This window comes from Lampris incognitus, chromosome 2 (assembly GCF_029633865.1).
Source record: "Lampris incognitus isolate fLamInc1 chromosome 2, fLamInc1.hap2, whole genome shotgun sequence".
In the NCBI taxonomy this organism is placed as follows: Eukaryota; Metazoa; Chordata; class Actinopteri; order Lampriformes; family Lampridae; genus Lampris; species Lampris incognitus.
In genome coordinates, this window is record NC_079212.1 from 92,185,904 (window position 1) to 92,201,460 (window position 15,557).

The following is a 15,557-nucleotide window of genomic DNA, read 5'->3' on the forward strand; positions in this document are numbered from 1 at the left end:
CGGAGTGTGAGGGTTTGAACTTTGATGGAGGTTGGAGTCATTCAAACTAGTTTAATGTGAGTTATTAGGTGTCTATCAGACAGGGTTGTTTTGGGCCAAGTGCATGGTGTGGCGTATCAGGCGTCACATTGATCTAGGGGAATACTGAGACTTGATCAACCTCATTATTTTCTGAACCTCGTAACCGAGGTAGCTCCTAAGTTGACTGGAGGACTAGGTCCTTCTTTTCACTTGTGCCAGTAGTCAGTGATGGGCTTTTCCTTTCCTCTTTCTCTTTTTATCCTGCTGTCAGGATGTTGGTGAATTTCAGGAGGGGTGAATGTAACCAGGTTAAAATTAATGTTTTTATTTTATTTTGTTTGAGTATGAAATATCACCAAATCCTGTCTGTGTGCTGTTATTTGTGTTTACTACATTTTATATGTTATGTCATTATTTACTTTTATGTATGTTTTCCAACGACCGTCATATACGTGTACTGTCGCTTTAAGAGAGAGGTCTTGTGGGTACACGGAAGAGGGAACGCGGGAGAGGCCATTTTTGTTTTGTGGGAGGAGTCTCAAGCAGCAATCGAGCCGAGCCAGACGTTTTTCTTACCGTGGGACAGTTTTGCTGGTTGAGGAGAACGTAACCTTGAGTATCCCTGTAAGAAGATACTGCAAGCTGTGGGATAAAATACTTGTTTATCCTTTCTTACATCGGAGTCCCGTGGACGGTTTCTACTTCTAACGCACACGAGTGGAGTCCGGGCAGTGGTTGAACTTCGACCCCCACGTCCGTAAGAAACACCGCTCCCGCTGGAGGACTGGACGGTTGTCGAAGGGTTTGAAACCAAAATAAATGGCAAGGTGGGCCAATTAGAGTCCTGTGTGTCCCCGCTCCTTCCTTGATCATGATGATGATGAGAGACTGAGGGCCCCCCACAACACCTGGGGCCCCACCCAACTAGAACACAACGCAGAGCTAATGATGAGAGTGACGGGCATGCAGCAGGCTGACCAGCACAGAACAGCATAGGACTGCCCCCGTTACAGGTGTAATAGAAATAGAGCGAGGCAGGGGGCGTCCGGGTAGCGTAGCGATCTATTCCGTCGCCTGCCAACACGGGGATAGCCGGTTCGAATCCCCCGTGTTACCCCCGGCTTGGTCGGGCGTCCCTACAGATGTGCGTATGTGTTCCGGTCGCTGCACTAGCGCCTCCTCTGGTCGGTCGGGGCGCCTGTTCGGAGGGGGGGCGTAGAGCGTGAGCCTCCCACGCTCTACACCCCCCTGGTGAAACTCCTCACTGTCAGGTGAAAAGAAGCGGCTGGCGACCCCACAGGTATCGGAGGAGGCATGTGGTAGTCTGCAGCCCTCCCCGGATCGGCAGAGGGGGTGGAGCAGAGACCGGAACGGCTCGGAAGAGCGGGGTAATTGGGCAAGTACAATTGGGGCGAAAAAGGGGGAACCCCCCCCCCCAAAAATAAAGAAATAAGAGTGAGGCGGCCAGGAGGAAGCCGGCATGTCTGTGTAATCTGTAATCTGAGGACTATCCATGCACAGGGACTCCAGGTCACGTGACGGATTACTTGTTTTAGGGCGGACGTACAAACGCAACCAACTTGTTGTTTGGCTTCCTGGGCTTGTTTACATCCAGCAGCATCACAGAACCAGTCCGCCTCTCAGTGGGACGTTCAGCGGTTGTTGGTCTGTGTGTGTGTGTGTGTGTGTGTGTGTGTGTGTGTGTGTGTGTGTGCGTGCGTGCGTGCGTGCGTGCGTGAGTGTGTGTGAGCGTGAGCGAGAACCCCTCGTGGCGTCGCGGCTTCACGCATTTTTCTCCTTCCTTTGGGGAGTCAAACGCGCCCTGTCCCACGCGTCACCCACCCCGGCCCCCCTCCGTCTGCGTCATGCGTCATGCGCGGGACCGAGAGCGCCCCGACTGGGTTTTTTAAGGGATGAAAAGGCCGTCACACATCCCGACCCAAGGCCCGCCGCTCTCCCTTCCCCCTCCCTCTCTCCCCACCGCTCATGCACAGAGGCACCTGCACGCCTGCGCTAAAGCCCCTCCACCCCTCCCCTCCACCCTCCCCTCCCATCTCCATCTCCATCGTCTGTCCCTCAGCCCCCGTCTCCCATTGTAGGGCACGGCAGCGAGCGCTTGAATTTTAGAAAGCGAGGGAGGGTGGGAGAGAGGGAGAAATGAAAACGACAGGGGCGGGGGGGGGGCGGCGGCGGGGGAGAGAGAGCTAGATGAAAGTGTAGTAGGCGAGTGAGCGGGAGGCTGCAGTCCTCTTTCCTGTAGTGCCGGCGGAGCGGGAGGATGTGGTGAGGGGCGACGGGCACACTGCTGTTGTTGTTGGGGGGGGGGGTCTCAGCAAAAAATTTAAAGGAGGGGTGGAGGCTCCTGCGTGAGCACGGAAGGGGGTGGGGTGGGGTGGGGGCAAGGAGGAAGGAAGGAGGCAAGGGAGAGAGAGAGAGAGAGAGAGAGAGAGAGAGAGAGAGAGAGAGAGAGAGAGAGAGAGAGAAAAAGGGAAAGTAGGTGGAGGAGGATGAGGAGGGAAGGATGGGCCTGGAACACGGACTGGCGATGGCGCCGCTCGCGGCAAACTGGGATTAAACAGTATGGTAACGTTCCTCGTTTCTTCTCTCGCCGCCCTCATTTCTGTCTCGTGCTGTCGTCTCCACCCCCGGCCTCGCCGGCACCCATCAGCCCCGCGTGTCGCACTGGGCGCCCATCCCGCTGCCTCCGCTCACCGCCGCGCGCACGCACACCATTCCTCTTTCACTCGCTTTCCGTGCCACGGACATCTGTCATCTCCGCCATCCTTCTCTTCCTCCTCCTCCTCATCCTCCCCTTCCGCCGGGACCCTCCTGGAGCGTCTCGTCCACCGCCGCTGGATAACGCCGACATCGACCATTGCTGTGTATGTGTGTCTCTGCATTTGGTTACGTTGTCTCTCTTTTCTTGTTTTAAACCATAGGGAGTCTCGTGCATTTTACACCCCCCCGCCTTCCTCCCCCCCTCACAAAAACGCTGCTTAAGCGTCGCACCCCCCCCCCCCATCCAAACCAGGGTGGGATAAAACGTCACGTATTTCTCTGCTGTCCGCTGCACGGACGCGTCTCGCGGCTGATTCCGAGGGCTGTGACGTCACTCCTTCTGATTCCCTCCCGCCGTCTGTCACGCAATAAAGCAAAACACCCGCAAATCCCCCCAAACCAGGGCAGCGCCGCGAGACGCGGGCTGTCACGTGTCTGCGTCTGATGGCAGCGTTGTGACGTCTGGCCATGGAGCAGAGGGTGATTAACTAATCACACACACGCACACACGCACGCGGCTGATCTGGGGGGAACCCCGCCTGGGCTTGTCTGTACATGTATACATTAGGGCTCATTAAAGCTCATTAATCCAGAGGGATTACAACTGCACGCTCGGATACTCGAACCCGATACGGCCACGTGACGCGCAACCTCTTAACTCGGTACCGTCAGAGCCACCGTAACTAAAACTCACAATACGTTCTGTTCACTACTTTTTTTGGGGGGGGTTACCCCCACTTTTTCTCCCCAGTTGTATCCGGCCAAATACCCCGCTCTTCCGAGCCGTCCCGGTCTCTGCTCCACCCCTTCTGCCGATCCGGGGAGGGCTGCAGACTACCACATGTCTCCTCCGATACATGTGGAGTCGCCAGCCGCTTCTTCTCACGTGACAGTGAGGAGTTTCACCAGGGGGACGTAGCGCGTGGGAGGATCACTCTATTCCTCCCCAGTTCCCCCTCCGAACAGGCTCCCCCACCGACCAGAGGAGGCGCTAGTGCAGCGACCAGGACTCATCCTCACATCCGGCTTGCCACCCGCAGACACGGCCAATTGTGTCTGTAGGGACGCCTAACCAAGCCAGAGGGCACACGGGGATTCGAACCGGCGATCCCTGTGTTGGTAGGCAACGGAACAGACCGCCACGCCACCCGGGCGACCGGGTTCTGTTCACTATTAGTGATGGACGTACTACTACCAGACCTCCTTCGGATTATAGCAGTACGGTTGGAAAATTGTGTTGCTATATAGTGGAACAGTTTGTCAAACATACCCAGTACGCGTTATATTCAGCCCAGTTATTAATAACATGGACAACAGCTATGGTGACAAGTTAACCGCTGAGGACGCACAGGCCAGGGCATTCTTAGTGCCGGTCCCAAGCCCGGATATATTGGGAGGGTTGCGTCAGGAAGGGCATCCGGCGTAAAATCTTTGCCAAATCAAAAATGCGGATCATAAATATGATTTCCATACCGGATCAGTCAAGGCCCGGGTTACCAACGACCGCCACCGGTACTGTTAACCAGCAGAGTGCTGGAGAGGCAGGACAGGGGAATGGTGAGTGTAATGAGTGAGGATGCAAGGAGTAGAGGTGACGAAGGCGTATGAGTTTAAATACTTGGGGTCAACTGTCCAAAGTAACGGGGAGTGCAGGAGAGAGGTGAAGAAGAGAGTGCAGGCATGGTGGAGCGGGTGGAGAAGAGTGTCAGGAGTGATGTGTGACAGAAGGGTACCAGCAAGAGTTAAAGGGAAGGTTTACAAGATGGTTGTGAGACCAGCTATGCTATATGGTTTGGAGACAGTGGCACTGATGAAAAGACAGGAGGTGGAGCTGGAGGTGGCAGAGATGAAGATGATAAGATTTTCACTGTGAGTGACGAAGAAGGACAGGATTAGCAACGAGAATATTAGAGGGACAGCTCAGGTTGGACGGTTTGGAGACAAAGCAAGAGAGACAAGATTGGGATGGTTTGGACATGTGTGGAGGAGAGATGCTGGGTATACTGGGAGAAGGATGCTGAATATGGAGCTGCCAGGGAAGAGGAGAAGAGGAAGGCCAAAGGGGAGGTTTATGGATGTGGTGAGGGAGGACATGCAGGTGTCTGGTGTGACAGAGGAAGACGCAGAAGACAGGAAGAGATGGAAACAGATGATCCGCTGTGGTGCCCCCTAACGGGAGCAGCCGAAAGTAGCAGTAGTAGTATGGTTAATAATTAAAATGGGTCATTTTGGAGCGTTCAGGTAGTGTAGCGGTCTATCCCGTTGCCTACCAACACGGGGATCGCCAGTTCGAATCCCCGTGTTACCTCCGGCTTGGTCGGGCGTCCCTACAGACACAATTGGCCGTGTCTGCGGGTGGCAAGCCGGATGTGAGGATGAGTCCTGGTCGCTGCACTAGCGCCTCCTCTGGTCGGTCGAGGCGCCTGTTCGAGGGGGAACTGGGGGGAATAGCGTGATCCTCCCACGCGCTACGTCCCCCTGGTGAAACTCCTCACTGTCAGGTGAAAAGAAGCGGCTGGCGACTCCACATGTGTCGGAGGAGGCATGTGGTAGTCTGCAGCCCTCCCCGGATCGGCAGAGGGGGCGGAGCAGCGACGGCTCGGAAGATTGGGGTAATTGGCCGGATACAACTGGGGGGAAAAAGTGGGAGGGGGGTCATTTTGACCTGAGCAGGACATAAGGGTTAACAGCGTCATGTGGAAATTTTTTTTCTTACTAAGTTGTTGTGCTTTCAGTATGATTTCCCATTACACACCCTGCTAATGTGTCATGTACCATCAGAAGAATTGTGTGTCATAAAAAAAAGACATGTTGCAACTTATTTTCTGGGGCTGGGATGGTCACTGTGTCTCGTCTCACCTGTTAGTGTGTATGACTTGTAGCCAGCTATCCATGAACAACACCAATTCAACTGTGACCATGACCCCCCCCCCCTCCACAGCTGGATAAGAGCGAGGTGACTACCCTGGGCCTGCCCCCCGCCACCAGCCATGGCGGCTCTGACAGCAACATCAGCGTGGAGGGAGCAGGGGCGGCGGCCGGGCTCGTGGCGGGGGGAGCCGAGGGGCCTGGGCCCGTGGAGCCTCAGCGGACGCGGGCCGCTCTGGAGCACCTGCAGCAGAAGATCCTGAAGATCACAGAGCAGATTCGCGTGGAGCAGGAGGCCCGCGATGACAACGTGGCCGAGTACCTCAAGTTGGCCCACAACGCGGACAAGCAGCAGGCCTCGCGCATCAAGCAGGTGTTTGAGAAGAAGAACCAGAAGTCAGCGCAGACCATCGCCCACTTGCACAAGAAACTCGAACACTATCATAGGAAGCTGAAGGAGATTGAGCAGGTAGGTGTAAATGAGGGCATTTGTTTTGTTCCTCTGTCCATGAGTACATCTGCGTCATGCTGTTGGGGATACCCTGTTATGTATTTAGTGGTTCAGTGGTTGTTTCTCAGGACAACTGAGTCTCGCTTCTCTGGAGCGATTGTTGCTGTTCTCGAGTGCCTCGCCTAATATACCACAAACCTATATTTTTACACATCTTCTCCCTTAGAACAAAAACTATCAATGACTTTTTCCCCAACTTATCTCCCATCTCCACAGAATGGGCCAGCCCGACAGCCTAAGGATGTCCTACGGGACATGCAGCAAGGATTAAAAGACGTCGGAGCCAACGTACGTGCTGGGATCAGCGGTTTCGGCGGCGGGGTAGTGGAGGGGGTCAAGGGAGGGGTATCGGCCCTCACACACACGGCCGTGGTGTCAAAGCCGAGGGAGTTTGCCAGCCTCATCCGAAACAAGTTCGGCAGCGCGGATAACATCGCCCACCTCAAAGACACCCTGGAGGATGGCGTTGGGGGGCATCCCGATGATGCGCCCACACCCCGGACACTGAGCGGTAGCGCCACGCTGGTCTCCAGCCCCAAGTACGGCAGCGACGACGAGTGCTCCAGCGCCACCTCTGGCTCGGGGGCAGGCAGTAATTCTGGTGGGGCAGGGGGAGGAGCAGGGGGAGGAGCAGTAGGAGCAGGAGGAGGAGCAGTAGGAGCAGGAGCAGGAGGAGCGGGTATGTCCGGGCTAGGGCCGACCATGGGCAGTCCCAGACTAGATGGACACCATCATCACCATCATCATATGCACAGCTCTTGGGACACTCTGCTGGAGGGCTTGCAGGAGATCAAGGCCAGCCAGGTGCACATGGAGGATGCCATCGAGGACATGAAGGGCCAGCTGCAGAGTGACTACACCTACATGACCCAGTGCCTGCAAGAGGAGAGATACCGGTATTCATGCCAAAACACCAGCAATGACACACAACCTGCACAGCTTTGCACTTTGAGTCATTTATGCACATGATACCCGATCATGTGCTATGGACGGCCATGTGTATGCGGGTTTTCTTTCCAGTATAACACTGCACCCACTGGTTTCACTGCTCAGTCCTCCTCGGTTCGGTTGAAGGAGTGTTAACCAGTAAAATCAGCTGGTGCAATGTCGGATCGCTACTATACTCCTGACACCAATCTAGCGAATTCAGGGGCAGCCGGGAAGCGAACCCAGGTCTCCCCACCTGGGTGACTGCGCTAACCAGTCAACTAAAGGGTCCGACCCGTTAGCCAAGGGCTAGCAAGTCTAGTCATCTGTGATCGTTACACTGGAAATAATAATGTGCATACACACAACTCTGTGTGGCAAATGGTCGACTACCACTGATTTAGAACACTTGAATATAGAACATTTTCTTCTCCCAGCAAGTTCAGCGTTACTTTTGTGTTTTGTATGATCAGGTACGAGCGGCTTGAGGAGCAGCTGAATGACTTAACTGAGCTGCACCAGAATGAGATGACCAACCTTAAACAGGAACTGGCCAGTATGGAGGAGAAAGTGGCCTACCAGTCCTATGAAAGAGCCAGAGACATTCAGGTAAAGAGACAAGGGGTCGAAACCCTTGAAGGGAAACGTTCACTATTGTCAACGTTATCTCTCCGTGTAAATGTTGTAGAGACAATGCTCCATTAGCAGCCACAATACTTGGCAATCTTCTGTGTGTTTCTGACAACGTTGTGCAGAAACGTGTTGGCCCGGTGTCGTCACTGGTGGGCAGTCTGTGAATACGAACATTAACTTCCTGCTTTGCTATATCCATCCATCCATTAGCCGAGCCGTTTACCCTGCTCTCAGGGTCACGGATGATGCTGGAGCCTATCCCAGCAGTCATTGGGCGGCAGGCGGGGAGACACCCTGGACAGTCCGCCAGGCCACCACACAGGGCCGACACACATTCATTCCTAGGGACAACTCAGTAGGGCCGATTCACCTGACCTACATGTCTTTGGACTGTGGGAGAAAACCAGAGCCCCCGGAGGAAACCCACGCAGACACAGGGAGAACATGCAAACTCCACACAGAGGACGACCCGGGGCGACCCCCAAGGTTGGACTACCCCGGGGCTCGAACCCAGGACCTTCTTACTGTGAGGCGACCGCGCTAACCACTGCGCCACCGTGCTATATTGTACAAGAAGAAGCGAAAATCACCAGCGCCTCCGAGCCAAATAAGAAGATGCGAACCTGAATGTCACATTACACAGCTGCACGTGGCAGTGTTATGTATGTTTTCTCATACATTATGTTTTCTCAGCCAAACCTGGAGGTAAGTTTTGACATCCGTGGATTGTCTGCCTGTGACGTTACCACCGTAACACTTTCCTGCACAATTTTGGCGGTGTCTCAGAGACACACCGCTCAGTTTTATGGCTGCTAATGGTGTGTCATCCCCGCACAATGTAGAAATAATGCTGACAATCAATATTCCAGCGATATTTTGGAATAGAACCAAGTCATTGTTGGCACTGACTCAAATGCATTTCTGAGTCAATGCACTTGCATGCATTTTTATTTTCCATCTCCGAACAAAGCCAATACCACCTGAACAGACCAACACACTAACGCTATCACTCTTGGTGCGGCCTTCACATTTTGTGTGTCCAGGAAGCCGTGGAGTCGTGTCTGACACGCATCACCAAGCTGGAGCTGCAGCAGCAGCAGCAGCAGGTGGTCCAGCTGGAGGGCGTGGAGAACGCCAACGCCCGCGTTCTGCTGGGCAAGCTCATCAATGTCATCCTGGCTCTGATGGCCGTGCTGCTGGTCTTCGTCTCCACCCTGGCCAACTTCATCACCCCGCTCATGAAGACCCGAGCGCGGGTGGCTGCCACGGTCCTCCTGACCCTGCTGCTGTTTGTTTTCTGGAAGCACTGGGACTTCTTGGAGCTGTGACTGCCACCCCGCTGAGCATGCCAGGATTTCCGGTCAGAGGGGGCCTCTGGTCTGACGAAAGGTGGGGCATAAAGGAAACACACTGAGCTAGTCACTGCACCTTCTTTGATTCGAAGGGGGTGTAGCGGTACTAACCAGGACTACAAGGGACACGTTCGGTTGAAGAATAGACGAGGGGGGAGTGTTGAGGGGCCTGCTTGTCCACTCAGAAACCGTGACTTTCCTGCTGGTGTTGATGGCTTACCGTTGCATCGCCACCAAACCGGAATTCTTTTGCAGGAAACTTTGGTGCAATCTTCCTTTTTCTTAGATTATTTACGATGCATGAGGTACAAGGACCAGAGCGAGTTCTGATCCCTGGGATCCTCTGACTGTTGGTCCCGATCTTGGTCCAGACCTTCACGGTGGAGCTGAACTGTTATTGAGAGCTAGGTTTCTATTGTTTTTGTTATGAATGTTGAGTGTGCGCTCATGCATGTCCTCAAACACGTGTTGAAACGTGTCTAGCTAGCATGAATTGATATTTCATTGCTAACAGAAGCACTCCCCCCTCTGTGGACCACCTGTCCGTCTGTGTGTCCGGTCAGTTTTACTGCTGTTTACCAACCAGGGCAGCCTGTTCTGGGGGTGAAGCACTGCTTTCACGTGTATTTCTTCCCCTCTTTCTTTTTTTGTGCGGTTCAAGGAACAGTTTTCAAAGGCCGTCAGTGAACTGTATCGCTGTCAGCCAGTTCGGATTACGATCTGTCCCGTCCATCAACGCTGCTCCATAACCCGGTGTCCTTCCCCTGTCGAAGTCATGAGCATGTCTGGTCATTTTCAAAACATCTAGCCTTCATCCACTCTGCAGAACTCTTCATCATTCTGTTACCTTCTTAATAAACGGTTTCTAACATTAGGCTGAGCTTGGATATTATCATTATTATTATTATTATTATTATTATCATAACTACCGTGTTATCTTCAGTGTTTATTATACTGACACTGACCTTCTGCATTAAAACTATTTTACATGCGAGTTGCAGAGGACAGACATCCACTAAATACTGACAGCTACATCTGTTTAGACTAATCTACTGACACTTACCTTACCTTACCTCACCTTACCTTACCTTAAATACTGACAGCTACATCTGTTTAGACTAATCTACTGACACTTACCTTACCTTACCTCACGTTACCTCACCTTACCTCACCTTACCTTACCTTAAATACTGACAGCTACATCTGTTTAGACTAATCTACTGACACTTACCTTACCTTACCTTACCATACCAAACCTTACCTCACCTTACCTTACCTCACCTTATCTTACCTTACCTTAAATACTGATGGCTACATCTGTTTAGACTAATCTACTGACACTTACCTTACCTTACCATACCATATCTTTTCTTACCTTACCTTACCTTAAATACTGATAGTTACATCTATTTAGACTAATCTACTGACACTTACTTTACCTTACCTTACCTTACCTTACTCAACCTTACCTTACCATACCATACCTTAGCAGAGCAGCAAGTAATTCTATATAACACTTGGAGTTAAAAGTAATAGTACCGCTTTTAAAAGCACATTTTCTTATAGTACCTCAGCGGTGAACTAAAAATTGGTCTCATGTGTGCCAGTAAGCTATTTCACAATCTATACGTGTTTTTAATGGGTTTTTAGTCTTAACTTTGAAATAAACAGATCTCTGCCTGAACACTTCCAGCTGCACTTGTGATGTCTCCATGTTTGTGTCGACTAGGGCTGACCCGTTGTTTCCCTTAAAGAAGAACCAAATAAAATGTTGAAAAGTGAGTTCTGTGGTTCTAAGGATCCATCCATCCATTATCTGGACCGCTTATCCTGCTCTCAGGGTCGCTGGAGCCTATCCCAGCAGTCATTGGGTGGCAGGCGGGGAGACACCCTGGACAAGCCACCAGTCCATCACACATACATACACACCTAGGGCTAATGTAGTATGGCCGATTCACCTGACCTACATGTCTTTGGACTGTGGGAGGAAAACCACACAGACAACACGCAAACTTCACACAGAGGACGACCCCCCAGGTTGGACTACCTCGGGGCTCGAACCCAGAACCTTCTTGCTGTGAGACGACCGCGCTAACCACTGCGCCACCGTGCCTAATGTCAGCATCTAGCAGAAAGGCACTCTGAGTTAGCACACGTTTTACTAACAGGGTGGCTCACGAGCTGAAATGGTGAACGCAGTTTTAGTTTCGTTTCTGGCTGAATCTCCTCGCAGCCAGATTCTGCACTCTGCAATACAAAACAGCACAAATCATTATGGATCTGTCAGGAAACTGTACCATTTTATTTAGAACAGGGGGAAAAAAAATTACATTTCTACAGATCTCTCATCACCGTGACGTTGCTTTGGACCAGATAACATTTGCTCTCAGTCTGGAATCGTAAAGAGGGGCTTAGAGAGGAGGAATTAAAAGGAAACTTGAGCTCATCTGGGTATCCATCCACTAATCCCGTGGATTATTGCGTCTCTGCTTCATTGCACCCGTCTCGTTGAAGCTGCAAAACTTGAGAAAAGATTACTGAGAAGACTTTGTTCGATATGGCGGCCGGTCCACTCAGCGTCACCCGCACTCAAACCTGTACGACACCAGCAATGAGGTAATCCTCTTGAATGCTGCTTTATCGGGGGTGTGGGGGATCTTGGGGGTCTGCCGCGTGCACCCGGTGTCGGCTGTCTGTATGTGGCTCGTGGCCCTTTGTCACAACACCCACCCACCATTTCTCCTGGCATTCTGCTGCACATATCCACCAAGGCAGGGGAGCCACGGAAAGTCTGAATTCCAGTCACCCGCAGGTTTGAACAGCCTATCAAGCTGTCCATTACTAGCTTGTATATACTTACAGGCTACAGTGTGTAACTTTGGAGAAAAGACCAAGAGTGAGCTAGATTTGGACCTAAACAACCAAAAAAAAAATCCATCATCCCTCCCTCCCCACCAGCTTCACGTATGTGCGCGAGTCTGCTCGTCATAAGAGGGAAAACTCATATTGTCATTCCACGCGTGTAAAAATGCCCCCCCCCCCGAAAATCTGTTTGTTACACCAACACCTTTGTGTTGATGCACTTTGCTACTGAGAGGTTGAGTATTATGAAGATGAAGAACATTCTGTGTGCTTACTGAGGAAACCACGGCTCTTAATGGCTCCTCGCTCTCCACTGCTGCTGCAAAGGAGGTCGAACATAAAGGCCTTGCCAGGGGCCATATATTAGATTGTCCCAGAACGCACCTTTACATGCCATAAAAATGAACATCCATCCATCCATCCATCCATCACATCCATCTGTTATCAAAACCGCTTTGCCTGCTCTCAGGGTCGCAGGGATGCCGGAGCCCATCAAGACAGCATTTGTTTCTAAAGTGGCAGCGCACGTAGGCCCAAACCTGAGTTACGAGGAAATAAATAAAGTAATTAATTAAGTTTCCTTTATTAATCGCCTTGGGGAAACTCAGTTACTGCAAATTAACCCATCCTAGCTGTGATTTGTGCAGCTAGGAGCAGTGGGTTCTCGCCTTCATGCTGCGCCCAGGGACCAGCTCCAGTTCTTTTCCCATTGCCTTGCGCAGGGGCACGGACAGGAGTGTAAACCCTAACATGCATGTTCCTTTAGATGGTGGGGGAAACCGGAGCACTCGGAGGAAACCCACCGCAGACCCGGAGAGAACATGCAAACTCCACACAGAGGACGACCTGGGATGACCCCGCTGGGGTTCGAAACCAGGACCTTCTTGCTGTGAGGCGACAGCGCTAACCACTGGGCCACCATGCCGTCCCATGAATACATTTTAAAGATGCTCAGTTACTATTGCCCAGTTAGCAGTATGAGTATTAGCAGGTATCTGTGATCGCGTAAGCTACGCAGCGTTCAGTCTGAACTCTTGAGCTTTTCTTTGACATCAGCAGGTAGAATATAGGATGAGCGACCAATGTTTGACTCGCCATGTGAACTTTTACTCAATCGATGGGCAACTTCCCCCAGGTTGCGCCAAGCAATTGGGGTCCACATGGGAAGGCACGCGGTGGGCCAGTGCTTAGCACTGTTGCCTCACAGAAAGAAGGTCCTAGGTTCGAACCCCAGGCCGTCCCTGGTCCTTTCTGTGTGGAGTTTGCATGTTTTCCCCATGTCTGCGTAGGTTTCCTCCTCTGTGCCCCTGAGCAAGGCAATAGAAAGAAGAACTGGAGTTGGTCTCCAGGCGCTGCAGCTGCCCACGGCTCCTATACAATAGTGTAGCAAATTCAGGGGGCAGCCGGGAATCCGCTGTAGTGGGGAAGTGAACCTGGGTCGCCCACCTGGGTTCGCTTCCCAGCTGCCCCTGAATTTGATACATTGGTGTCAGAAGTGGGATGGTGAGACCATGAGGCCATCGGAAGTGCGTGCGGGAGCCGATATGCTGAAGCACAGGGGCGTGCTTCCCGGGGGGGGGGGGGTTGGGGGTAGTGTAACGATCACGGATGACTAGACTCACTAGCCCTTGGCTAACAGGTCGGACCCTTTAGCTGACTGGTGTGAGGGCAGTTTACATATGTATACTGCTTACTTTTACTCGCTGACCACAGAACAGCTGTACTGTGTTTCCATTGTCTGCATGGATGCCTGGGGGCTCAGGTTTGAGTAAGTTTGGTTCAGGTAAGGGAAAGACAGTGATCTTATGACTAGTGATTGGATGTATTGGGATGATGATATGTGCGCATTAACGTTTGTTCCGACCCAGCTTCACTGGGAGTATAACTCAACACTAGACGTGCCTCTAGTCAAAACAATTGACACCCAGCGGGAGGATTTAGGGCTGTGGGTCAATCCGTGTTCACATGTGGGAGACTAGAGGAGAAGGAGTACAATACTCTCCCCAAATGTGAGCATATAGATGCCCATTTCAGAGCCCTTTCGTGGGTAAACGGACTGTGCATCTAGCACAGAGCAATAAATTCAACTTGAGGGAGTGGGGAAATTTCCCCCCGGTAACCACTGACTCATCAGAGTTGCAAGAAGTGCCACAAATTGTTATGGGCTACAGATCATTATGATGTGGGGTTAGTTAAAGGGGCTGAACTCCTCCATGTGGCACACAAGAGCACATACCGTCCATGTCAGGCATAGTATCCACTCAAACCGGAGATAATAATAGGTATAACAGCAGCGTTTAACCGTTTGCTGGCAGCAGGAGTCATTATGCCATGTGCTCATTCACCAGTGAGGACGCCTATCTTCCCAGTTAAAAAGATAAGGCCAGAGAATCAGCCAGCAGAATTGCGATTCATGCAAGATTTATAAGCAGTAAACGCAGCAGTGTCCGTGTGCACCCAGACTCTCAGTATTGGTTTGCTTTCACGTTTCAGAATAAAACATATGCGGACCAACATAACCACAAGATCATGTTGAGTCTCCAGCAGGTTTTGCACGCAAGTCTCGAGAATTTAGACCTTCCAGCAGGGAGCGCCCTGAAACAGTATGCTGACGATTTGATGATCTGTTCATCAACAAAACAAGCTTGTGAGATTGGTACCATTACATTGCTAAAACATCTGGCAGAGCAGGGCCACAGGGCCGGTCTGAGTTAATTGCAATTTGTCAAGGAAAAGGTCTCCCTTTCTAGGGCACAAGATCTCTAAAAATGAATAAATAAAAGGGTAAACATTGAGCTCAAAACGAGTGGAAGCCATCCTCAAAATTCGAAAACCTTGCACTAAAAAAAACAATTGATGTCATTTTTGGGGATGACAGGCTACTGTAGACAGATTATGGATCCCTGGAGAATCCACTGCTGACTATCACGCATGGCCAGGCACTAAAGCCAGCTGACAATGTGACGTAGACAGAGGCTGCTGACGCAGCTTTCATTTGACTGAAACAGACTGACTACCGCGCCATGTTGGGACTGGCCCACCTGACAGACCATCACACAGACTGTGGATGGAAAGGCGGCTGTATGACTTCTGTTCTACTACAAGAGCATGGGGGACAGCAGCGCCCAGTGGCATATTGTAGCGAATGCGGGGGACGACGCAACCACAGGAACTGCCGCGGCCGGGAAGCGAACCCGTGTCGCCCGCACCGCAGGAGACATCGCTAACCGCTCGACTAAAGGGTCAGACCCGCCAGCCAGCGTGTCTTCTTATCCATGCACGTTACAATATTTTCCCTCAAAACTAGATAGTGTGGCATTGGGCTTGCCTCTCTGTCTGAGAGCAGTAGCGGCAGCAGAAAGAGCCATAGTTGCGTCATGGGATATAGGCGGGTATCAGAAAGTCACACTACGCCGCTCTGGTGGCCGAGCGGGACAAACCGCCGTTCTTGCAAGCCGCTCGTCACGTGGCTGGGAGGTTCGTATCCCAGACTCGCTACGGGGTAAGGCATTCATTAGGCTACCCTTACTCGAGGGATAGTGGGTGTAGATCGGTGTAGTGTTCGGGGACTCGTCGTTCTCCAGCGACCCCTCTGGCCCATCCGG

The 15,557-nt window shown here is 51.9% G+C and overlaps 1 protein-coding gene across 1 annotated transcript; it reads left to right on the top strand.

The window, feature by feature from the left end:
• The first annotated feature begins 2,528 nt into the window (after positions 1 to 2,528).
• On the top strand, positions 2,529 to 9,066 carry tmcc2 (transmembrane and coiled-coil domain family 2). The gene is made up of 5 exons (XM_056300627.1): positions 2,529 to 2,903; positions 5,741 to 6,136; positions 6,395 to 7,074; positions 7,579 to 7,714; positions 8,782 to 9,066. The coding sequence occupies exons 1-5, from the start codon at positions 2,529 to 2,531 to the stop codon at positions 9,064 to 9,066; spliced, it is 1,872 nt and encodes a 623-aa protein (XP_056156602.1).
• The last annotated feature ends 6,491 nt before the right edge of the window (positions 9,067 to 15,557 follow it).